This window comes from Musa acuminata, chromosome BXJ1-4 (genome assembly GCF_036884655.1).
Source record: "Musa acuminata AAA Group cultivar baxijiao chromosome BXJ1-4, Cavendish_Baxijiao_AAA, whole genome shotgun sequence".
NCBI lineage: Eukaryota > Viridiplantae > Streptophyta > Magnoliopsida > Zingiberales > Musaceae > Musa > Musa acuminata.
Window position 1 is genome coordinate 10,985,172 of NC_088330.1, and position 26,515 is coordinate 11,011,686.

Below are 26,515 nucleotides of genomic sequence, written 5' to 3' on the forward strand. Positions count from 1 at the left end.
CTGAGTAAGCAAATCATACGACCGGTCTGTCTCATGCATCTTATAAATAAACTCATTAGGAGATGGATAAATGAGGGTTTCTTATGATCTTTTAAAACATAAAATGATGCTGATTGACATGGAATAAAATATGGAAGCAGTTCTCAACTAAGTACTGCTATATATCATTGTCTAAGCCTAAAATTGGGTACTGCTGCCATGTGTCTGTTTTCCAAAATGCAAAAGAAAATCTTATCATTTCTTAAGCTATTTTAAATGTAAAAAGTACTGAAAGGTAAATATTAATATGAATCTATATAGCATGCAAGTCATAAACACCAACAGGCAACTTGAGAATCAGCACACTGCTCTCTAAACAGATGTTATTAGGAAAAATGCACGATCTTTTTTTTTTTCAAAAGTAAATGATTTTTAGCTCACTATATCAGAGAACAGATTCAAATATGTATCCACCTTTTTCACAATAAAATACCATTCTTTCTTGTAGCTAATTCAGAAAGCAAATAGGGTAAGAAATTCTTGCAAATTTCTTTTCCATCAGGTGCAGTAACGTAGCGAGGGAGGCCTCATCGTCCCCGTGGAAGAGATCAGTCCAGCTCAGGAGCTCGTAGATCCCCATGGCAGTGACATTGGACAGATCTCGGAGATCGCCAGGTCGGCTTCCCTGGATCAACTTTCTCAAGGCCTGGATCTCAGGTTCCAGGGATCCGACGGTCCATCGCCGGGCGAGAAGGAGACGACGGCGACGTCGACGGCGCAGAGGGTGGAGATCCAAGACAGTGGTCGTAACGCTTTCTATTTCCCAAAAATCATAAAACAATCGTTATACTCATCATAAACCGACACGATTAATGTTCGTATCGACGTTTTAGAATGATATAACGGCTGATATGATGATCATAAACCTACCGTTCCGTCCCCCACTTTTTCTCAGCGGTGGTTTTACGTGTCCATCAAACTTCGGATAAATCATTTGATATTGCATATATGCTTCTTCGATGATTTTGTTCTTTTTATATCCCTTTAAATTACAATTCTTTTTGTCTATCTCACTTCCGTGAATATTCATCCAACAAAATTAAATTAATTACTACGTTTAGCACTAAATTTCAAAATATCGAAAACACCAAATATTTATGAAAATATTATTATGTTTTGAATGATCTTATAGTATTTTCATAAATATGCAAAAAATATTATAAGGACATTCATTCTAAAATTGATATAGAACTCTCCCTATTTGATTGATATTGTACATAAATCAATAAAAAATATTTATTTAAAAATATTAATTATATATATAAGTTGGTATGTATTAAATTTTGATCTAATTTGTTTTACTTAATAGTGTTTTGATGATGTGCTAAAAATATTATACATCTACTAAAAAAAAACTATAACTAACCATGTAAATCATATACAATAAGAATTGTCTAGGTTCATGTCAAGGTATTATACGATTATAATACCCCTTGTAAAATTTGAAAATGGGAGTATCTTCCCAATATAGAAGAGTTTTATCTTAAAATCATCTTTATGAGAATATATATGAATATTATAATATATATAGAGAGAGAGAAATATAAAAATGCTAATTATAAAAAAAGAATATATATTCTTTCTGAAATCATATAATAGCCGACATAAGTTTCTCAAATTACGAACCAAACCATTGGGTCAATTTCGGTCCTTCCCAACCACCGATCCGAGTCAAACCGAAATGCCAGCCGTCTCACCGCCTTACAATACACACTAGAGTAATACTCGGGATTCACACCTTTTGTTCCTCCGTGAGAGCTCCTTCGTTCTTCCAGATCTGCAATTATTATTGATTCGTTATTATCGTCAATTGGTCTTATATATGTCGTTGTTTCAATTCCAGCAAAATCTTGATCCCCGTCTCCTCCGCGTGACATGAGAAGAAGACCAGAGGAGGGATCCGTTTGCATTTTCAAGAAGAGAGAGAGGTAGAGAGGAGGCGGAGGAGATGGCAGGAGGGGCGGGGGATCCGGCTTCGAGGCTGGCGATGGACGTGGAGCGGTCGTCGCTGTGCAACTGCGTGGTGAACTTCCTGCTTCAGGAGAACTACCTGCTCACCGCCTTCGAGCTCCTCCACGAGCTGCTCGAGGACGGCCGCCACAACCAGGCCATCCGCCTCCGCGACTACTTCGCCGACCCCACGCTCTTCCCCCCCGACCAGATCTCTCGATTGAACTCCCTTAGAGGTTCGCTTGCATCCGCACCCTCCGTTGTTCTCCCGTCGATCCCCTTTTCAAGAATCGACTTTCTTGTCGCATAAAACCGACCAACTCATCTCTATCATTTCCCTAGGAATTCCCCAACCCTTAATTTCGATGATGGGTAATTAAACAATATCAATCTAGGAGTAACCTCGGCTGCTGGCATTTGGGTAATATTGACAAAAACAGCATGCTAAATGTTGGTGGATCTGGGTTCTTTAGCAACCTGAGTGATCATGTTATTTTGGTGATGATTCTGACTCGGGTTTATTTCAGCATTTTAAGTTGTGACATCGTTCCATGCGATAAATCTTGATGATTGGACAAGATTCTTTTGATGCGTTTTGACAATAGATCTTGTGATAAATCATCGATTGCTATTGGTATATAGCATTTAGCATGTTGGTTTTGATGTTGAACAAATTGTTTAAGTTGCTAGTATTAATCATTGAACTTGGTAATTCAACAAATTAGATGTTGAACTTTTATGTTTCTGCATGTCCAAAATGTTACCATGTAACGTCACAAGTTCTATTGTCAACTGTACTTGGCTTGTACTTGTATGAGAAACTCCTGCGATATTTCTTGAACTTGTTGCAGTTGCCGAGCCACAAAGTTTGCTAGAGGAGAAAGTAGCAGTAGAAGAAAAGTTGGCAATCACTGAATATGAGCTGCGTTTAGCCCGAGAAGACTTGTCAAGACTGAAGGAGGAATTACAAAAGCAAAAACAATCCTGCCCTGATGAACTTAATGGTTTGTTCTCGATGATGGAAACAATCCCTATGATATGCATGTTATCTCAAGCATGGAGTATATGAAACTGTGTGGATATTTATCATGTCAGTGAGCATTTAAAATCTACCTATGAGTCATTTGTTATAAAATTACACATAAACTCATACTTAGAGGGGAAGTATATAATTGGTCAGCAGCTTCTTTGCTATAGAAAAATAGGTCGAGGAAACATAACTCTGGTCGGCTATATAGTAAAATCTAGACTGTCTAGAAATGTTTGTTTGCATTCCATTGTTACAGCTTACAGGTTGCATACCAACAATTCTCTATCCTAGATGATGCATGAAAAGAGAATTTTGAGGTTGCGGATTGCATAATATTGAGATCTTTCAAGTTCAAAACTCTTTATGTATCAAATTGCAACACCATAAGCTTCTTTGTGATTTCTTTTAGAGCTTCAAAGTGGGAAATGTATGATAATGAAAAATGTTCAACAAACACAATAAGGAACAAGCTTCATTTTCTTTAATGGTTTGTTCTCGATGATGGAAACAATCCCTATGATATGCATGTTATCTCAAGCATGGAGTATATGAAACTGTGTGGATATTTATCATGTCAGTGAGCATTTAAAATCTACCTATGAGTCATTTGTTATAAAATTACACATAAACTCATACTTAGAGGGGAAGTATATAATTGGTCAGCAGCTTCTTTGCTATAGAAAAATAGGTTGAGGAAACATAACTCTGGTCGGCTATATAGTAAAATCTAGACTGTCTAGAAATGTTTGTTTGCATTCCATTGTTACAGCTTACAGGTTGCATACCAACAATTCTCTATCCTAGATGATGCATGAAAAGAGAATTTTGAGGTTGCGGATTGCATAATATTGAGATCTTTCAAGTTCAAAACTCTTTATGTATCAAATTGCAACACCATAAGCTTCTTTGTGATTTCTTTTAGAGCTTCAAAGTGGGAAATGTATGATAATGAAAAATGTTCAACAAACACAATAAGGAACAAGCTTCATTTTCTTTAATTTGTCCATTGTAACAAACATATATTTCTCCTTAGCGTTTATGTACATGTTGTAGATGCCTCCATGGACCTTAAACATGTAAATGATTCCTGTGATTTACAAAATGACTTGGATAAGATACTAAGATAGGTGGTAAAAGCTCAGAATCTTCTGAAAATTTATCGGACATGCTTATGTCTTGTTGTATAGCTATTATCTTGCGACCGTCTTTTTGTTGATCAATTTAAACTCACGACATGGTAGCAATTGGAAATTTGCCCTTAATTAGTATTTTATATTTATGATATTTGTTCATATCAATACTTAACACTTCATTGATGCCTTTGTCTTGAAAATATTATTCTATACACAAAAGTACTCTAATGCTGTTCTTGTATTCTAGTTCAGGTTCCAGTTCAGGTGTGTCTGTAGCTAATGGCCCTACATATCAACATAACAAGAGGGAGATCTCTTATGTCTCTTTAGGCCCTTTAAAGGACACCGAACGCAAAGATATAAATTGCGCTGTGAAGGAGTACTTGCTCTTTGCCGGGTACCGCCTTACAGCTATGACATTTCTTGAGGAGGTGAGTAGGACTTAGTGGCATGACAGCAAACATTTATAACTAACAAGTTCAACTGATGCAGTAGGCTGGTTAATCATTTCACATGATATAGAATAAGCTGTCATCTTGAGCAATTGCAGAATATGCCAGAACATTTTTGTTAAATGAGATGCTGATTGATCAGGACTTAACTTCTGTCAAGATTATCATTTAAATTCCTTTTTGTTGATGGACAAATATTATCGTATCCTTGATTTTACTTATTTTTTTTCTATTCATTATTGTGCACAAAATGCTTAAGCACATTTTATTTTGCCTTCTTGTATTATAGGTCACTGATCAAAATCTAGATGTGTGGCCGCAAAGTTCTGCTTGTGTTTCTGATGCTCTGCGTCGATATTATTATCAATATCTTTCATCCACTTCAGAGGCTGCTGAGGTACCTTTTCGAACATGGTTTTCATTTTTTTTAGACAATATTTTGTTCCAAATCCAAACTAGTTGCATTCCATGTTTAATTGGGATTGGTGATACATATCCAAACTCTGGGCAAAGTTTTCTCTCACCCTTGAAATGACATTTCTTTCATTTACATATGTTACTGTACATCCATTGACCTATTTGTTCATATCATGATGTTTCCATCAGTAGATCATATTTATGAGCTTAAGGGCTTGTTTGATTTTGTATTAGTAGCAGTCAGTAGAGTTGCTTTATGTGTGTGATTTTTTTCATAAAATGATTGTCAAGTTTACTATTCAATTTATCGATAAAGTGGATGAAGGAAAATAAATGACTTCAACCTTGAATTTTTTAATAATTATAAATGTTGAAAATTAGCATGTCTCATGTCTCTTTTAATTTGTCTTTGACAGTCTGCATAGGCCATTTCAGGATGCTGGAGATTGCATGTATCTTCACCATTAGTGATCACCAAGTGCTGACATATCACTACTAGTGATCGTTTGATGATCAATAGCCAAAGACCTTAGTACCCTAACATCAGCTTTGTATCCGACAGTTAGCACATCATGATAGACAGTTAGTCTTTAGCAGACCGGTTCATAGGCCTTACCATCTGGTTCACAGGGCTCAAGGGTTGTAAGCCCTGTATTGCATATGAACCGCCCAAAGTTGGGCTGGTCTACATGCCGGTCAGAAGTCGAACTGGTAACTAACGTCCGTACTGTACCAAAATAATCAAAATTGCATTCCTTGACTCAAAGGACTAATCTCATTGGTTATAGATTAAAATAATGCACTCAACTAAAAGTTCTATGGTACCTCCAAAAGTTGTAAAGAGTCTTTGATGAAGAGGGAAACCACCAGGCTTACGGATGAAAAATCATCTTCAAGGTACAAAAATAGTTCAAGAAACATAGGATGTTTGTTACATGGATGTAAACATTGGCAGCACATGCCAGTGATTTAGTTCTGTATAATGCATGTTATTGGCTGTGTGTAGCACCAATGAGTTACCTACAAGTGTGTGTTAGTGGTACATGTCATGAAAAAATAAAGGAAAAAAGTTAAATTCAATCATTTAAGAATATATTGGTTGAATCAAACTTAAATTTTGTTGTCTATTCATTGCCTTATTAAAATTTGAAAGAGAAGAAACGTTTTGATTTTGTTTTTTGGCAACAAAAAGAAGAAAGACAGAGCTTGGACTGCGGGCAATAATTTTTCTGGTATTTCTTCTAGTTGGTGCAAGGTGATCTGACATCTTGAAATGTAGCATTACACAAAAGAAAAAAGGGATTAGGGAAATGGTTATGGCATGTTGCTGGTTCCAATGATCCTTGGTTTTGACATGGCCTATGCTTGTCAAGATGGACCACCAAGTGCCGCCAGTGGTCTACGCCATCATTCTAATACAAAGATACTGGCAAAGGTTAAGAGTAAAAAAAAGAAGGGTGAGGAAAGAGGAGGAATAAGAAAAAGCACATATTTTTGAACTGGGTTGGGGCCTATAAATACCCCACCCATTCAGCACTGAAAAGATACAGACCTACACCGAATTCTTGATCTTTTCTGTGATTCTAAGAGCTCAAATTTGTGTAAAGTCCAAAAGTTCTCCTCTTTCTGTTCTTCAAGTCTTGAGTTGAGCTATGAAGCACAGTTATTGCTTATGGATATATACTGGTTTGCACCTGTCAAATACCACATTTTGGAAGTACTCCATGGATACTTCTGGTGAACTTTCTTTGTTTGTGTGTTTATAATTCTATTATTAGACAAGATGTGTATACCACTAGTTAGATTGTTCATTTATTGTCTGTGCTAGGCATTATATTATGAATAAAAATATTAAAATAATGGTATTAATTTATCATAAATTCTTGGTGTATACTCCATTTGGTTAAAGTAACTATGTTAGTAAAAATATTTTTTTTCTATGATGAATATAAGGGATTAGTTCTTTTCAATATCGATGAACTTCAGCAATAGCCTTCACCCAGACAATCATTTGTGTTAATTGCTTTTACAAAATACAAGGTTCCTATGAAGATATTACAAACAAGAAATGAAGCAAAATTTGACTGTGTTTCACAATGGATTGTCTGGCTGCAGGAGAAGATTTCCCTCCTTCGAGAAAATGAAGTTTTGATGAAAGAAAATCAAAGACTTCATGATGAGCTAGAGTCCATGCATAGAAACAAGGAATTGACTGATAATCAGATAGTAGTTCTAAATAAAAACTTGGAAGGTGCACACAAAGATTTGAAAGATAGAGACATTCTGGTATCACTCATGTCCACAATCTTTCTGCAAGTTAGCTTCATGGCTATACAGCTGACATCTGTGTTGTTTGAAGGTACTTGATCTTAAACAGTCCATGGATCTTCAGAGACAGCAACTTAATGACTACAGAGCCGAAATCACTGCACTGAAGATGCACATAGAAGGAGCTCGAGCTAGTAGAGGATGGACAACCGGAGAAGGGGAAAACAAAAAGCCTCCTTATACTGAAAAATCTAAGGAAGAAAAGAAATCATCATATAATGAACTAGAAGAATTTAAGGGTGTTGATTCTTCAACAAGAAATCCAGAATCTGTTAAATCTCTTAGTGAGGATGTGCAGATGGAGGAAAAAGTTGTTGAGATCAATGAATTGGCTGTTATATCTAAATCTGTTGAATCATTATCTACCAATTCAGATGGAAATGATGGTTACCAGACATCTGAAGATGTTAGATCTAAGGCTAATGATGTTGTTTCTGATTCAACAATTGTTTCTTGTAATGGTGCTGTTGAATACCAAGAGAATGTTCATAACCTCATTTCTGAATCACAATCTGATGATAAAGGATTAGACCAAAATTCAGTGACTCTCAAGAAGGTAAGAACTGAAAGATGGTAAATGCTAAGAAAACGTGTGTCTAACACTAGTATTCTTCTATTTGGTGGATATGTAAAGAACGAGTTTAACTTCTTTTTCTTGCTAGGCAATGGAGACCATCCAAATACTTTCAGATGCATTACCTAAGATTGTTCCCTATGTTTTGATCAACCATCGTGAGGTTCTTATCTGGATTTTCTTCCTTTGTCTACATATTTTGAAACATTAGATTACATGAGCTATGTCATGGATGCAGGAGCTTCTTCCATTGATTATGTGTGCGATTGAGCGCCATCCAGATGGTACAATTAGAGATTCCTTAACACACACATTATTTAATCTTATAAAACGGCCAGATGAACATCAAAGGCGCATCATTATGGATGTGAGTTCCTGCATTAAGACATGGTTTAAATGACTTCGTTTTTTTTTCCTTATTTTTTATCAAAGAAAAGAGTAGCTAACTGAGTTGCTTATCACCATTTGTATTTTCTTTACAGGCCTGTGTTACCCTCGCAAAAAACGTAGGAGACATGAGAACTGAAACAGAGTTGCTTCCTCAGTGTTGGGAACAGGTAATTTATAGTTGTCTTAATCTCCTTCATCTATTTAAGCAACATGGTCAATATGTTGAAACTGATATGCAGATTAATCATAAATATGAGGAGCGTAGGCTACTAGTTGCTCAGTCATGCGGAGAGCTTGCAGAATTTGTTCGACCGGAGATTCGTGATTCTCTGATTCTATCCATCATTCAACAATTAATTGAGGATTCTGCCACAGTTGTCCGAGAAGCTGCTGCTCATAACCTGGCGCTACTGCTTCCGCTCTTCCCAAATTTGGACAAATATTTTAAGGTCAGCCTCATTAATGCTAAGAGGCTATCATGGAGCAGAAAATTGAGTTCACAGAATTGTCTAAAATGTAAGCTATATAATAGGCTGTAACAAATGGCTCCAGGAGTGGCTTAGGAGCTTACTTCCTGGTTAAACAAATTGATCACAACTGCATTCTTATCTGAATTGCATGCTTTTGTTTCATAGGTTGAAGAGCTCATGTTCCTGTTGGTATGTGATCCTTCAGGAATGGTTGTTGATACCACAATCAAAGAACTTGTTCCTGCAGTGATAAATTGGGGTGGCAAACTGGACCATGTTTTACGAGTCATACTCTCCCACATATTAGGTTCTGCTCAGGTACTGTTGTGTAGAATTTGCTGACTCCTCTACCATGACTGGATTTGGCTTTCTTGCTAATACACTGTCGGAAATTATTTGTCAGCGGTGTCCACCTCTATCAGGGGTTGAAGGTTCTGTAGATTCTCACTTGCGTGTTCTAGGAGAACAAGAACGCTGGAACATTGATGTGCTACTTCGGATGTTGACAGGGTTGCTGCCATTTGTCCATCGTAAAGCTATTGAAACATGCCCTTTTAATATAGCAGAACCTCTTGCTGTTTCAGAACAACAAAATTCTTTCTTCTCAACCTCTTTGCTTCAGTTATATGCAGGGTTAGCTACTCACATGATTTGAGGCCTTTCTAGTTCGTCCATTTCTGAAACATATTGGTTTTTAATTACTTTTTCCTTGCTTTAACATTAGCTGATCTACGTATTTTTTTGTAAAATACACTTTGAATAGGAACCATACAATTTGGCCTATGTTTGATTGGATGCATGTGGATTGCCTTCCAGACTTGATTCAGCTATCTTGTCTCTTATCTTACAAGGAAGACAATTTAAGAACTCGAATAATAAAGGTAAGTCAGTAGTAATTGTTATTTAACTGGTTCCCTTTAGACTCACTGCTTATTCCCAGGGTAATGAACTCTGACCTGTTGATTTCTTGGTTTTTTTGTACATACAGTACCTTCTGGACGTACCTAAATTATTTGGGGAACAATATCTTTCACATATAGTGCTTCCTGTTTTCTTGATAGCTGTTGGCGATAGTGATGCTGCAGATTTGACATATTTTCCTTCAACCATGAAGTCCAGAATCAAAGGTAGTTGGACCATCTCAAGAGGCGTTATGTTTTTCTGTTATTTTCAATATTAATGAACTTAGGATAATCATTTAGGCATATTTGTGTACCTGCTTCATGGCACTCCTCTGTCGTTTATGTTTTCACTAATAGGAACTTTGGACTGTGTAAACTATGAACATTGATGATTGATCAACCTGACTGGTTGAAGAGTCTCTTCACATCATCCATTGGAATATTCTGCTATGTAGCCAATTTCACAATCATTGATGAAATTATTCTTTGTTAATGACCACTGATCTTGCTTTCTTTTCCTTTGTTGCAGGATTGCAGCCTAAAACCCCTGTGGCAGAGAGACTTTCTCTCATGTGCATTCTTCCTTTGTTGTTGTCTGGTATTTTAGGGGCTCCAACCAGCCATGAAAAATTGCCAGATTACTTGAGAAAACTGCTAGTGCAAAATAATAGCAAAGAAGATTCATGGTTTGTTCATTACAATGCTGAGGTGATTGATGCAGTTCGCTTTCTTTGGTTAGTATTTTGAAATAATGCATGGTTACTATGTTGTTACTGTTCCTTCATATGATTTCACTAATATGGGGTTTAATCCAGCATATTTGAGGAACATCATGGAGTCATTTTTAATATCCTATGGGAGATGGTAGCTAGCACCAATGTGAATATGAAGACGAATGCAGCAGTTCTCTTGAAAGTCCTTGTATATTTCTTTCACAAATATTGCAGATACTTTCTTCTTCTTTTATAGCACTGGATGCTTTAACTCCATTTATGCAAATTGTAGGTACCATATATTGATGTGAAAGTGGCTTCTACACATGTTTTGCCTGCTCTTGTCACTCTTGGTTCTGATCCAAATTTGAATGTAAAATATGCAAGCATAGAAGCATTTGGAGCTGTTGCACAGCATTTCAAAAATGATGTGGTACTAAAGAAATGCTATTTCACTATATCTTTAGTTTTGAAATAAATATTTAAATGTAGGCTAACCAAGCGGTTATCTTTCAGATCGTTGACAAGATACGCATACAAATGGATGCTTTTCTTGAAGATGGATCACATGAAGCTACTCTTACTGTTGTTCGGGCACTACTTGTGGCTGTACCACATACGACAGACAGGCTACGTGAATATATCCTTTATGTTCTGGATGTGCTTTAATATATATATATATATATATATATATATATATATATATATATATAGTTTTGGATGTTCTATTTTTTCGCTTCCTTTTTCTGCCTTTGTCCTTGACATTTCATACATCTGTTGTCAAAAATTTTCCAACTTACTTGCGTGCAATCTCATGGAAACGATATCACACGTCGCCATGAGAAAGCAAATGTATTTTGTGAAGCAATTCGTGCTCTGGATGCCACAGGTTTGCTCCCTTCAGGACCAGTCCCCTCTTACTACAGTTTTATATTAGTTATCAATCTTATGTTTTGTTATCTAATCAAAATATGCTACTAGTACATGTTGCTCATACAAGGAGAACATTAAATTGTAGATAAAATTGGTAAGTTTGTTAAGCTGGTTGTCTCAATTGTGTATGCTTGCTACCTTGCAATATCAATAAATTTAAAAGATCTGGTATATAGGTTTTCGGAGATGATAATAATGATCTTTGATTGAAGAGAATAAACTATCAAATTATGAAAAGGACTAGCAAAGGTAATTGCTGATTAATATAATAATTACATTGGTTTCTGGCTTATATTGGTCTATTTGATTTTGCTAAATTGGATAAATAGTCCTGTTAGGTTGCACTTTTCTGATCTAGGTGACAGAGCTTGAATCATGGAAATAACTTTCCTGCTTATAGGGGTAAGGCACACACATTTGTAAAAGCCGTATATATTTGGCTGTCCTTTTATTTTGGACAAACAATCCCCCATGGTCTTAGGGCATCTGAAGTTGACTTCTAAGGTGTGAAACTTTAAGGTTTAGTTTGTCAAAGGTACCCATCTATTTCTCTTGTATATATTAGATGCAAAAAATATTGAGTGATAGTGACTTGTCTCTTGTTTGCTCTCCTCTTCCCCTTTTCTATCCTATTTGTTTTTTGTTTTTTTAATATTGATATGGAAATTGCAACTTTGCAAGCATAACAGAGATAGATATAATTGCAAATTTAAGTTTAGGTATTACATATTTACCATTTTTGTGTATGTGTGTGTGTGTGTGTGTTATATATATATATATATATATATATATATATATATATATATATATATATATATATATATATATATAAAAGAATCCTAGAGTTTTATCATAGAAGAAAGGGGGGAAAGAGAGATAAGATCACTTCGAGGGGATCGACCTCCTGGTTCCACCCCTTAGTCCATTAGGATTTGGACTCCTGATCAAAATAACAAAGCTCAACTAGACCCTTGGCCGACTAGAAGGCCTAGCCGACTCCTACTGGAACTGCGGGACTCAAGAGAATATATTCTTTAAATTAGTTTAGGACTCCGAGAATTCAGGGGATCCTAACATTCCTCCCCCCTTTAATTTAGCCTTATCCTCAAGGCTGAGCAGTACCAAACTTTGGGAACTTCTCTTTCAGCGCCTTGTAGGACTCTCAAGTGACATCTTCCTTTGGTAAGTTAGCCCATTGCACCATCACTTCAGTCACAGGATGTCTGCAGCGCATCACAACTCGTCGATCAAGTATGGCTTGCGGTTAAACTTGAACTTCACTAGCAGTAGAGATGTCCGACAAATGGTGTTGCACTATCTCATCTTCACTTAACTTCTTTTTAAGGCAGGAAACATGAAAAACTGGGTGTATCTTGGAGCTAGCCGGCAAATCCAGACGATGGGCAACTGGTCCAATGCGTTTTAATATTTTATAAGGCCTAAAAAATCGAGGAGACAACTTCATAGAAGATCGGACCTTTATGGAAGTTTGCTTGTAGGGCTGAAGATGAAGGAAAACCTAATCGCCCATGATAAATTCTTATTCACTTCGGTGTTTATCAGCTTGCTGTTTCATTCTTGCTTGTGTGGCTGCGAGGTTATCCTTTAAAAGCTGAATAATCTTGTCTCTGTCAAGCAATTCCTTGTCCACTTGATCAACTTTAGAGGAGACGAGTACATATTTTGCAATCGCGGGTGGGGTTCGACGATAAACTGCTTCACAGGGAGTTATTTTAATAGAAGAATGGTAGGAAGTGTTATACCACCACTCTGCCTAGGGAAGCCATTTAGTCCATTCCTTCAGCTTGTCACTAGAAAAGCATCTGAGATAATTTTCTAGGCACTTATTTACCACTTCAGTCTACCCATTTGTTTGTGGATGATAAGCAGTACTCATATTTAGTTGAGTACCCTGTAAACGAAAAAGCTTTGTCTAAAAGGTGCTAGTAATAACCCTATCTCTGTCACTAACAATGGAACGGGGAATCCCATGCAGTTTAACTATGTTCTCAACAAAAATACGAGCAACACTTGTGGCAGTATAAGGATTTCATAAAGCACAAAAATAAGCATACTTCATAAGCCGATCAACAACTATAAATATAGTGCTTTTCCCTTGTGATGGTGGGAGTCCGTCAATGAGGTCCATGGATATGTCGGTCCAAGCAACATCAGGAATAGGGAGGGGCTGAAGCAAACATCAGGAATAGGGAGGGGCTGAAGCAAACCTGGGGTAGCTACTGTCTCACTTTTATGGCATTGGCAAACATCACATTCAACAATAAACTTCTTGATAAAATTTTTCATACCCTTCAAGTAGAAAAGTTGCTGGACTCGTCTGTAAGTGCGGAGAAATCCGGAATGACCAGTAATTGGTGATGAATGGAACTCCTTCATAATTATTGCTTGGCAAGAAGAATGTGGTGCTATAACTATTCGGCCTTTATAGCGCAAGTCCATCGAATCCCAGCTATAATTTGGAACGGAACCCGGAGCTTCTTCTAGTCTTCTAATAATATCTTGGATCTTAGGATCATCTGACCATTCCCTCCTGATAATTTCTGAAGTCTCGCAAGTAGGAATAGAGATAGCTACTAATTTAGCTTATTCTGGAAAGCGTGAGAGTGCCTCTGCAACTAAATTCTTGTTCCCCTTTTTATAAATAATCTCATAATCGAATGAATCCTAGTAGCTTGGTGACCCATTTCTGTTGCTCTAAAGAAGACATCCTTTGCTCCAGGAAATATTTTAGGCTTTTGTAATAAATGCATATTTGAAACCGTCGACCAATTAAGTAGGGTCTCCACTTTGTGACTGCATGTACAATGACTATCATCTCCTTGTCATAAATAGATAAATTCAAATGAGAAGGGGAAAGAGCCTTACTAGTATAAGTAATGGGCCGACCTTCCTGCATTAATACAGCTCCAATACCTTCTCCGGAAGCATCATATTCAATTACAAACAGGTTGTTAAAATTGGGTAGAGCAAGCATTGGTGTAGTAGCCATTGCAGTCTTCAAGGAGTTGAAAGCTTGAGTTGCCTCACCATCTAAATACATCTTTTTTCAAAGCGATGTCAAGGGGACACTGATTTTGTTATAATTTTTCATAAACTTTCGATAAAAGCTCATGAGTCCCAAGAATCCCCTTAAAGCTTTTATTGATTTCGGAATTGGGCAGTCTTTCATCGCCTAGATTTTTGAAGGATTAACTGCAACACCCTTTTGAGCGATGATATGGTCGAGATAATTAACCTTTGGTTGCACAAAGTTGCACTTTGATTTCTTGACAAAAAGACAATACTCACGAAGGATAGTTAAGACAGTCCACAAATGTAATAAATGACTCTCTAAGGAGGGACTATATATCAGAATATCATCAAAGAAAACCAGAACAAACTTACGGAGATAAGCTCGAAATATATCATTCATTAAACTCTGAAAGGTAAAGGGTGCATTGGTTAACCCAAAAGGCATTATTGGAAATTCAGAGTGGCTGTTATGTGTTCTGAAGGCGGTTTTCTGAATATCATCTTCATGTACTCGGATTTGGTGATAGCCTGACTGTAGGTCTAATTTAGTGAAGACCTGGGCTCTTCCCAATTCATCCAACAGCTCATCTACCACTAAAATAGGGTACTTGTCTTTTATTATAATGCTATTGAGTATTGTGTAGTCCACACACATCCGCCATGAACCATCATTTTTTCTTACCAACAGGACTGGGGAAGAATATGGGCTGACGCTAGCTCTTATGACCCCTATTTCCAGCATCTCTTTGACAATCTTCTCTATCTCTACCTTTTGAAAATGTGGATATCTATAGGGTCCGATGTTGGTTGGAGCTCTCCCAGGTAATATCGGAATTTGGTGATGATGAGGTCAAAGAGGTGGGAGTCCCTGTGGATCTGTGAATACATCTGCAAACTCTTTGAGCAATGATTCAACATCCTCGGTTTGGTTGTGCACTACCGCTTCCTTTTCAATGCTCTGCAACTGTACTAAGAATCCGGTGTGTGTCTTCCGAATAACCCTCTCCATCCGATGGCTAGTGATAGTTGTGACCTTACTTCCACGTCTTTCCTTTAGGATCACCTACTTTCCATTAATAAAAAATTCATGATTAGTTTAGAAAAATTCTAGGAAACATCACCCAAGGTCGATAGCCATTCAATTCTAAGCACCACTTCGTAGTCTTCCGGGAATAGCAAAAATAAATCCACAAGTAATTTTTGGCCCTGCATAATCAATTATATCTTCAAACACTTGCTATCGCAAGTTAGAATCCGTCCATCAATGACTTTTACTTCAAATTTGTCACAACCTTCAATGTGTTAGGCCAATCGGGCAGTAACCTTACTGTTCAGAAAATTGTTAGTACTACCAGTACAATCAAAACAGTAATAGGCTGATGTTTCAAAGTTCCTTCAACTTTTATAGTTTGTGGGTTAGAGTAGCCGGCTAATGCATACACTGTATGTGTGATAGGTTCAATATCTTCATCAATTTCTATACCTTCATGATCGAAGTCCACATCGTCAGCTTCTAGTTCCTCTTCGATTAGTTTAATCATCATAAGCTTCCCTTGTTTGCATCGGTGCTCCTTACTCCACTTTTCATCACAATGCCAGCATAGACCCTTCGCTGATCTTTTCTTGAGTTCTTCTCGGGTTAGTCTTCGGATGTTTGGGTTTCGGTTTCGATTGGGAGTAGATGGGGTGGGCGGCTTGCTGATCACTTATTTGTTGAAACCTTTGTTTTACTGATTCTTTATACTGTTTTTTTTCCTTATTCAAACGTACAAATGAGATCGCGACAGTCATAGTGCGAGGTTGGCGAGTCTTAATTGTTGGGAAATCTAAGAGCGACATCACATGCGCAGCGGAAGAACAGAAAACAAAAACCCCAAATTTCCTAAAAAGGTGTTCGTCGTGGTGCGAAGATTGGTGCACAAAAACCTACAAAACTTAAATCCACGTGTGAGATAGTGTTTTTACCTAGGGAGATCGTATATCCCTGAATTACTACATATCTATGAGATTGGATGAAGGAGTTCAAGTGCCCTCCTCTAGAGCGACGATCCACACAACAGGGCTGCGACGACGCTCCTCAAATCGTTGCCCAAATCTTCACACCTACTATTTGAGGAGGAGGAGAGAGGAGAATAGGAGGTGGCAACCAGGAAGCCTCAACCTATGGGCCTTTGGTTCCTTCCTATTTATAGAGGCCCCCAGTTAACTTAACCATAATGGATTCTGCCTTATTGGTTACTGAATCTCCATTCAATTATTCAAGCCTCTTAAATTGGTGGATCTCTACCCAATAATCTCTTATTAGTTATTATTGGATCTCATCCATGTGATCCAATAATTCAAGTGCTTATTGGATATCCAATAAGATAGGGGTTCTGACGGATATCTTATATCCGAGCCTCTACTCGTAACGTCGACAATATATGTGTGACCCTTTAGGCCCAATATCGTGCTGGCCGTGAGTCATACCTGTCAGAACTCCTTCTGACTAAGTGAATCATTATCTCCATAATAATTCACTCAACTCATCGATTGCGGACGTACTAGGCCATTACGTCGCAGTCCCCAGACGATATAAGGGAATCCAATCCTTTGTACCTATCTCTCCTCAGTTACCGTGTACCTATAGTCCCTCATCCATATAATATCTCAGAGATCGTATACCGGGCATGATACTGTCAGGCTCATACAGTTTCTCATCGAGTTTCGCTCTAATTAAATTCTCCCGGATGACCTTGGCCAATTTGTCTGAGCAAGAACACACAGGATATTTCTCTCATGATATCGAGAACGGATGATCCACTATCGACACTCAATAGCCCTTGTAAGGTTGTTTGCCATTCCCAATGACCGGTTGTACTAGATCTGGAACTTTCAAACCTATAAGGCCAGTATCAAAGAGTGGAATACTTATACAGGACATTCTTGGTGTTTCAAGTCTAAAGACTAGGTACACTATTGGGACGACGGAATCACTGTCTGACAATGAGGTATCATCAACCATCCAGCATTCCGTAAGCGGATTAATCAATCAACTCATTCTCCAGTGAGCACCTGTACGGGATCCCTAGTGTCCCCACACGAGCAGCTATGAGATCAGTCGCCCCTATCATATGCACGGGTATACAGTACACCAGTTTATCCGGTTATCTCGATGTCCCTCTCGAGTAACCTATGACCAGGATTATTTAGGGTCTGTGTTTAAAGGTGAATCAGTTTCATTATTGTGATCTCGTCACGATTCGACTCCTATTACACAGATCTATGGACATCACAATATATATATGCAACAAGCAATAAAAATTGAGAGAATGCCATAATAATAAGAAGCAAAAAGATTGCATGTTATGTCACACGTGCCATCACTCACGTGATTGGCTTGCAGGGCACCTATGTCTAGCATTAACTTCACATTGGATATCTGGAATAAGTCTTTCAATAAATGTACCCACCAGTTGTCGTTCGGACCAGTCTTTATCTTAATTTGACGGTGTTTAATTGACTCTGATATTCTAGCATTGTAGAAGTCTGACGAATTTTGACGAGCTGCCCATCAATATTCTCATATTCGGATGGTCCAAAATGAACAAGAAGTGTTAGAGCTAGCCCCAGGAAATTTACCAAAGGATAATTTTGGCAACCCAACAAAGACAATAAAGCGAAAAGATAAAAAGCGACAAGAACACCAGATTTACGTGGTTCGGTAATTGACTTTGACCTACATCTACGGATGAAAAAGGAGCAAATCACTACTATAAAATGGACTATTACAAATGCCTTAGGAAGATGTTCCTAGGCCATAAGACACCCGAAAATACTAAACAAGAAAAAACCCAAAGTATAAGCCTAAACTATTTAACTGAGTGTGGACTTAAACCCAAAGCAAACACTTAGGTGTTTCTTGTGGTGCCACTTGTGGTACCTCTTGTGGTGCATCTGACTTCAAAGCCCAGACCCTTATTTATAGTTCCAATACGAGACAACAAGTCTGATTTTCCCGATGTGGGACTATGGGATTTGCCAAACTAACAAATCTCCACCTTGGCATGTCCCAACAAAACTTGCTCCACCTTTTTCATAAAAGCCCCAACGGGCAATTACCAACAATAAACACCAACCAAGTCCAAGCACTGCTTGAACTTGTTAACCGGAAGAGGCTTCATAAGCATATCAGTTGGATTGTGCTTCGTATGAATTTTCTGAACAAGGACCTTTCCCCCAGTAATAGTATCACATTTGCATCCAACAATTTTCTTACCCGAAGGCGGCTTCACAAGATCCCAAGTTCTATTATGATAGAGAGATTCTATTTCTTCATTCATCGCAATCAACCACTTAGTGGAATTATCATAAGAAACTGGATCTGAGTAGGAAGTAGGCTCACCAACTTCACATGTTTCTTCTACAATAGACAAAGCATATGCAACCAAATTTGCATATCTTTGTGGTGGTCGAATATCTCTCCGTGGTCTATCCTTGGCTATGGAATATTGCTCTTCCTCTGGATCATCTGCGTCAGTAGACTCGGGACCATCTACTGGCATTCTTTGAGTAGAAGAGTTCGACTTAAAAGAATCAGACCTACCAATCTCAAGCTCCACCTGCTTCTGCGCACTATCATTTGTACAACTAGTAGAATCCTCTTTAGAAGATAACATAGATAATTCATCAAAAGTAATATCTCTACTGATTACAAATTTTGGGGATTTAGGATTAAAACACCATAATCTGTATCCTTTCACCCCAGAAGCATACCCAAGGAAAATGCACTTTTTAGCTCGAGGCTCTAATTTTCCTTCATTTACATGCATGTATGCTGGACACCCAAAAATTTTTAAATCAGAGTAATCAGTAGGAGTACCTGACCAAAATTCTTCCGGAGTTTTAAAGTTAAGTGCTGCAGAAGGAGCGCGGTTGACAACGTAACAGGCCATATTAATCGCCTCTGCCCAAAAGTCCTTTGTCAACCTTGCATTTGAGATCATACACCTTGCTCTCTCCAAGAGTGTTTTGTTCATACATTCAGCCACACCATTTTGCTGAGACGTCATCCTAACAGTGCGATGCCGAACGATTCCTTCATTTTTTCAAATTTCATTAAAGTCACTTTCATAAAATTCCATGCCATTATCTGTTCGAAGCCGCTTAATATGTTTACCTGTCTGCTTCTCAATTAAAGCCTTCCATTGTTTAAAGGTTAGAAAAACATCATTTTTATGCTTCAGAAAATAAACCTAAACTTTCTTAGAATAATCATCAATGAAAGTCAACATATACCTGGCACCACCCTTAAATTGAACATGAGCTGGACCCCAAAGGTTTGAATGAATATAGTCAAGAGTACCTTTCGTTTTGTGAACTGTCGGAGAATTGAAGCTGACTCTTTTCTGCTTTCCAAAAATGCAGTGTTCACAAAAAACCAGTGGCCCAGTACTCTGTCCGCAAAGTAGACCCCTTTTGCTCAATATGCTAAAACCTTTTTCGCTCATATGACCCAAACGCATATGCCATAATTTGGTGATGTCAGAATCAGACAATGATGATGACGACATTACAACCGAGCCCGTGACAGTAGTTCCCTGCAAAATATATAAGCTACCAGACCTGCAAGCTTTCATAACAACAAGGGCACTTCTAGAAACTTTCATAACTCCACCTTCAGCTGTGTATTTACACCCAAGGGCCTCTAGGGTGCCTAACGAGATGAGATTCTTTTTTAAATCAGGAACATGTCTAACATTAGTGAGCGTCCTCACAACACCATCATACATTTTAATTCGGATTGTTCCTCTACCAACAACATCACATGCTGTATTATTGCCCATCAAAACAATTCCACCATTACAAGATTCATATGTGGAAAATAAATCTCTATTGGGACACATGTGATAAGAACAACTTGAATCTAAAATCCATTTATTTTTAGACCTCGTCCTGTCATCAGTAGCAAAGAAAATATTTCCATCATTCTCATCAGTTGCTACACTAGCTTTAGTGGATTCAATAGTTTTCTCAACAATTTTTTTCTTTTGCTTTAATTTATTTTTCAATTTAAAGCAATCAGTCTTAATGTGCCCCATTTTATGACAATATCTGCACTCCAAATTTCTATATCTGGATTTAGATCTAGATTTAGATCTACTACTGTCAAATTCCTTTTTATCTATTCTCCCCCTAACATCCAGACCTTCAGCCTGATTCTCTCTACTTTCCCCAGTGATATTCCTGTCTATTTGCTCCTTAGATTTCAGTGCAGATTTAATTTCTTGATACGAAACTGTTTCTTTTCCATAAATCAAAGTATCACGGAAATGCTTAAAAGATTGGGGAAGAGAACACAAGAGTAATAGAGCTTTATCCTCGTCATCAATTTTTGCATCTATATTCTCCAAATCCATAATCAAGGAATCAAATCTATCAAGATGTGAGAGTATAGATGTACCTTCAGTCATCTGAAGCATATACAAACTCTGCTTCAAGTAGAGACGATTCTCCACTGTCCTCTTCATGTATAAGGCTTTAAGCTTGTCCCACATGCTCTTAGTCGTAGTCTTCGTAGCTACCTCCCGTAAAACCTCGTCAGAGAGATTTAGAATGATACTTGATCGGGCCTTCTTATCCATTGCCGCAAGATCTTCCTTTGATGTATCATCTGGAATGTTCTCAGCTCCTTGTAGTGCCAAATCAACTCCGTCTTGAACCAGAATGGCCTCCATCTTGAGTTGCCACATGCCGAAGTTGACATTGCTGTCGAATTTCTCGACAACAATCTTTGTTATTGTCATCGTTGCCAAAAGATCCCGAAACTAGGCTCTGATACCAGTTTGTTAGAGCTAGCCCCAGGAAATTTACCAAAGGATAATTTTGGCAACCCAACAAAGACAATAAAGCGAAAAGATAAAAAGCGACAAAAACACCAGATTTACGTGGTTCGGTCAATTGACTTTGACCTACATCCACGGACGAAAGAGGAGCAAATCACTACTATAAAAGGGACTATTACAAATGCCTTAGGAAGATGTTCCTAGGCCATAAGACACCCGAAAATACTAAACAAGAAAAAACCCCAAGTATAAGCCCAAACTATTTAACTGAGTGTGGACTTAAACCCAAAGCAAACACTTAGGTTTTTCTTGTGGTGCCACTTGTGGTGCATCTGACTTCAAAACCCAGACCCTTATTTATAGTTCCAATACGAGACGACAAGTCTGATTTTCCCGATGTGGGACTATGAGACTTGCCAAACTAACAAGAAGTCCTCTCTTGAATTGCTCCCATGAAGGGACCTCATGACAGGTTTCGTACCAATCATACCATTGAATTGCATCTCTATCTAATTGGATTGAAGCTATTTCCACCTTGGATTCTTCCGGAGTTTTGTAAAAGTGGAAAGTTTTTTCTACCCTAGAGATCCAACTAGTCGGATCCCCATCTTCTCATATTGGAAATTCCACCTTCATGTGTGGGTAGCTTGTGTCATGATCTTGGTGCCTTTTTCCTGTGTCTCCAAATCAGTTCAACGTAGGACTTGAACTTTCATCTTGTTGAAACTTGTTGAACCTCTCCAATAGGCTTCTTTTGAAATCATTAAGGGTTTCTTGCAGTCGATTCTCAATCTTGGCTTCCAAGGCTTTTAGTTGGGCTTTCACTGAGTTGTTGGTAGCCATTGCGTCGGATTGCAAATCTGTAATCCGCAATTCTTGTTTTTGGTGTCTGGTCAAGGGTGATGCATTGCCCTATTCGGTGCGGCTATTGTGCCGTTGGCCCATGGCAGCGTTAAGGGCGCGAGGGATTGTTGTTGCCGAGGCCTGGGGGGCAGTGATGGTGGGCGTGAGGCTAGCGATCCTAGCCGGGGGCTACGAGGGGGTGGTTAACGACGGTGGACCTTTCTCGCTCGGCCACCGGTGAGCGGGAAAAGGGCGCTCGATGCCAGCTGTTGCTTCGAGGACGAGCTCGATGACGGGTTCTTGGAGGAGGCAACGAAAGAGATTAGGTGCGAATCCGGGGTGGGCTCCGGGTCCGACTCCGTCGGGGGGATCGAGGATGCCGTACAAGTGTTGCTGCAAGGCCGCGGGGAGGACCACGAGCGGGAGGGGCTCCGAAGGCTATTGCCACTGTTTGAGGCGCTCAAGAGGGCGACGTGGATGGGGTTGACGTAAAGTGGTGGTGATCTGGAAGTCGATCTTAATCGGGCGGGCGACGTGGATGGGGAGCCACGATAGTGCCTTGGATTCGTGTTTCGGAAGTCGATCCTGATCGTGCACACCGATCTGGGGCTGCGTGAGGTGGTTAGCGGTGTTGTCTCTGGCGGGAGATGGGATGTGAGGAATTGCAATGGGAACGTCGAGGATCGTTGCTCTGATACCAGATGGTAAGACCCCTAGGGTTTTATCATAGAAGAAAGGGGGGAAAAGAGAGATAAGATCACTTCGAGGGGATTGGCCTCCTTGATCATTTCGAGGGGATCAGCCTCCTGGTTAGCCAAAGGCTGAAAGATTATTTTCTTGATAGCGAAAAGAAGCAGATACATCCTTATTTATAGAGTTTCATTCCTTTAGTCTACTAGGACTTGGACTCCTAATCAAAATAACAAATCTCAACTAGATCCTTAGTCGACTAGAAGGCCTAGCCGACTCATACTGGAACTACATAACTCAAGAGAATATGTTTTTTACATTAGTTTAGGACTTAGAGAATTCAGGGCATCCTAACATTATATATATATATATATATATATATATTTATATATATATATATATATATATATATATATATATATATATATATATATATATATATATATATATATATATATATATATAGAGCTACTGAACATGGATACTGATATGACACATTACAAATACTCCAGGATGTTCAAACCTTGGGAAAATATGGTACAACACGACATGGATATGACAATGAATTCTTTTCAAGTATATAATGATATGTGCTGCAAGCCTTAGGAATTACTTAGAGGTTTAGCTACAGAACATGATAAATAACAACTATCGCTAGTACATAACACATTTTAATATCATTATGCTCCAAAATTACAGAAGACTGTAACAAGAACTTATAAATAGAAAAATAAGTTGAGATCATTCTTATGGATAAGTAGCCATAATTTAAGATTCTAAAGCTGTAGTGACAATACAAAAGACTAGGAGTAATGATCCAGTAATTGACCATTCTAGATCAACAATCAAAAGCGACTGTACCAATAGAGCGTAGTGGTGATGGAAAGGAGCAGTGGAGTCCAAGTGAATCAAAGTCAAACATTGTCCGATTGAGTGCAGATGGCGTGGGTGGCCTTGCATTGCTAAAAAATAGAGACCAGAGTGCAAGGAAAATGAGGAGGAGGTTGTCGGGGTGATTAGGGCTTACAGGTGCTTTTGGCTCACTGTGGATTGGACTCAATATAATCCACTCAATATAGAGGAAGGGGGAGGGTTTGAAGGAATCTGATGAATTGACTATGCCAAACCAAACCATTTGGCTCAATTTGGATTGGACTCACTCTAAGGGATGTGACATGCTTGGGTTGACTCATATGAGCGCCTGTGTCACTCGATGCCCAAGTCCAAGTGCCTTGTCTGGGTTTTCATGAGGCGCTTGGTTCTTGTCACTGATTTTTCATTGAAAGATCAGTTCTTGAAAGCAACTTCTGTGTGTGCAAAATTTGGCTCTATGGAGACAAGAACCAATGCTGCAGACTATCATGTTAGCAATCGATTAAGCTGGTACAAGCATCATGGCCATGAATGGATAATCCTTTTATTCTCTTTCTAAAGGAATTTACTTAGTTTTCCAAATTGTTTCATCTTCTAGGAAAAAAATGGAGAGGTTAAGCAGCACATGATTATAGTTTGTCTGGTAAGCCTATGATGTCATAAATAGAGCAATTAAGTAGATAATAAAAAAAGCTAATTTTGGCTTGATTTCTGGACTTAATCCTCCAAATTTCCAATTCCCATTTCTGGACTATTAGCCCCATGGTATTTGGAAAAGGGCTGGTAGAGTTGAGCTTTATCTATTTCAATTTGGGGGAACTTCAAGTTTGACGAAGCACTCAGGTTTCCATTGTATTTTCTCTTTTAGGCACTATGTTTATGCATGTTGTCTCTCCGTGAAATTTCTTAAAAACCCAACTATATGCATTGACTTTTCATTTCTGAGTTGAATACAAATCTACAGAAGAATAAGTTGCAAGACTTACAACCATACTAGAGGACAGCTGTCATTGTAGCTGGTTGAGTTAGCTGTGGTTGTTTTATTACCATCATATTGGAGAACTCTGTTTAGGTTGACCGAGTTACCCAGAAAAATTTTTTGGGGGTCTCTCAGAGACTTGCTGTGATGGGCCCCAACCTGTCAGGTCTGTGAGTGGTGAGATAATCCTGAAGCAAGACCTGATTATGGTGCGACCCACTCACATCTGGCCCTACTCACCAGGTTTGCCTAATAGTTTGGTCCTTTCATATTTCCTTTGGAGCCATTATGTTCAAGTAAGATTGCTCCTTTTGTCACCTAGTGGACAGGGTCCGAGTCATGGAATAATCTTTCTACTTGTCAGAATAAGGCTAAGGCTATGTACACTAATCATTCTTGGATTCCTCTTTTGTGAGACCTTGTGCAGTGGGCTTGCTTTTCATGTTTCATCATCTTAAATGACCAACTTCTTGCTCCAAAAAGTGGAATTTGTCAATATCAATTTTGGTGAATGGTTACTGATTATAGAAATTTCATGGTTTTTTATTAGCAATGCAAAGGCACAATACTCTTAAGAATGATTTAGATTTTGTCAACTGGTCATGATTAATTGGTGAATCTGTTAGAATCCCTACATTTACTTTTATAAAAGAACTCATTCCAAGCTTTTTCCTTTTTCTGCAGATCTTTCTGCTACCAGTATCCGTGATTTCCTTGTACCCACCATCCAAAACCTTTTGAAAGACCCGGATGCTCTGGATCCTGCACACAAGGAAGCACTGGAAATTATACTGAAAGAGAGGTCAGGTGGAGCATTTGAAAGCATCAGCAAGGTTATGGGGGCTCATCTTGGGCTTGCATCTTCGGTTAGCAGCTTCTTTGGTGAGAGTGGCCTTCTAGGGAAGAAAGAGGTTGGCGACTTACACGAACCGGCTGCTCCACCACAACAGCCGAGTCCACCGGCTCTGCAAGACGATACAAGGTTCCGGAGAATAATGAAGGGCGGTTTCAGTGAGATGTTAAGGGGCAAAGTTAATAAGGGCCACGAGGAGCCTCCGAGACAGCCGGGCTAGGAGCTTTCGTCCTGTGTTCCTCAGAGTCAATCGATGCACTTTCCTTTGATACTTCGAGTCAAAGGTGATAGAATTCTTCTAGAGCCATGAAATCCGTACTATGATTTATAGACCACAAATGTTATCTTTGTATAAGCACATGGTTCTTGTAATCCCAGTTGTGGTTGTTAATAGTGCATCCGTTATTAGAGATTTGCTCTATTCTGTAATTACTGCTCTCTTTGACTTGTAATATGTGGCAATTTTAATTTTACTAGTCAAGGTTATTTGTTGTAATGTAATCAACTCAGCTGATGAAATTACCTCGTTGAACTGGATTCTGGATTATAAAGATGGCCAATAAGATCTCGGATGTAGCGTACACCAGGATGAGAATTTGATTTATTTTAATTATTTTTGTCTTTCATGAAGGTTTTTTTAATGGTTCATTGAACTAGCTTGCAATGGGGCCGGACCAGTAAACTTAAAATAGTTTATTATTTTTTATGAACAAATCCAACCACTAATTGCTTTTTTATGAATATTAATCTTAAAAACAATCTGTTGATGACGATAATGTATATCCATGGCCATCATCATCGTTCTCCCAGGGTCATCACCAACCATCCTTGCACGGCCAACAAGATCTCGGAGGTAGCGTACACCAGGATGAGAATATGATTTTTTTTCTTCTTCTTTAATGAAGGTTTATAATGAATGGTTCATTGAAGTAGATTGCAACGGGGCTTGGCCAGAAAACTTAAAATAGTTTATTATTATTGTTATTATTATTATTTAGAAAGGATGGTTTTTAAAAGGGGAAGAGGCGTGGGAAGACGACGGAGATAAGGGAGACGTGGTGAAATAAGAACCCTATCAGGTGTGGATCA

General features: G+C 38.4%; 1 protein-coding gene across 3 annotated transcripts; it reads left to right on the top strand.

Annotated features, from left to right (window-relative positions):
- The first annotated feature begins 1,771 nt into the window (after window positions 1–1,771).
- Window positions 1,772–25,994, top strand: LOC103981371 (uncharacterized). 3 transcript variants are annotated; one of them, XM_009398089.3, is made up of 21 exons: window positions 1,772–1,790; window positions 1,883–2,225; window positions 2,841–2,993; window positions 4,405–4,583; window positions 4,894–5,001; window positions 7,137–7,307; window positions 7,381–7,905; window positions 8,012–8,086; window positions 8,162–8,290; window positions 8,406–8,480; window positions 8,553–8,762; window positions 8,949–9,101; window positions 9,187–9,416; window positions 9,547–9,664; window positions 9,772–9,910; window positions 10,215–10,419; window positions 10,501–10,606; window positions 10,691–10,831; window positions 10,915–11,038; window positions 11,171–11,287; window positions 25,258–25,994. In XM_009398089.3, exons 2-21 carry the CDS (start codon window positions 1,988–1,990, stop codon window positions 25,644–25,646), a joined length of 3,585 nt encoding a protein of 1,194 aa, XP_009396364.2. In that variant the 5' UTR covers window positions 1,772–1,790; window positions 1,883–1,987; the 3' UTR covers window positions 25,647–25,994. The 3 variants fall into 3 exon arrangements, with proteins under 3 accessions (XP_009396364.2, XP_065022460.1, XP_065022466.1); XM_065166388.1 differs by lacking the exon at window positions 1,772–1,790 and having other exon boundaries at window positions 1,797–2,225; XM_065166394.1 differs by lacking the exons at window positions 1,772–1,790; window positions 1,883–2,225 and having other exon boundaries at window positions 2,854–2,993; window positions 4,400–4,583.
- The last annotated feature ends 521 nt before the right edge of the window (window positions 25,995–26,515 follow it).

Bases quoted from the DNA above. Each gene is read 5' to 3' on its own strand.
- LOC103981371 (XM_009398089.3), top strand. From the start codon at position 1,988: ATGGCAGGAGGGGCGGGGGATCCGGCTTCGAGGCTGGCGATGGACGTG. The intron at 9,102-9,186 runs GTACTGTTGTGT...ATTATTTGTCAG, and splicing joins ACATATTAGGTTCTGCTCAG to CGGTGTCCACCTCTATCAGG. The intron at 11,039-11,170 runs ATATCCTTTATG...GACATTTCATAC, and splicing joins GACAGACAGGCTACGTGAAT to ATCTGTTGTCAAAAATTTTC.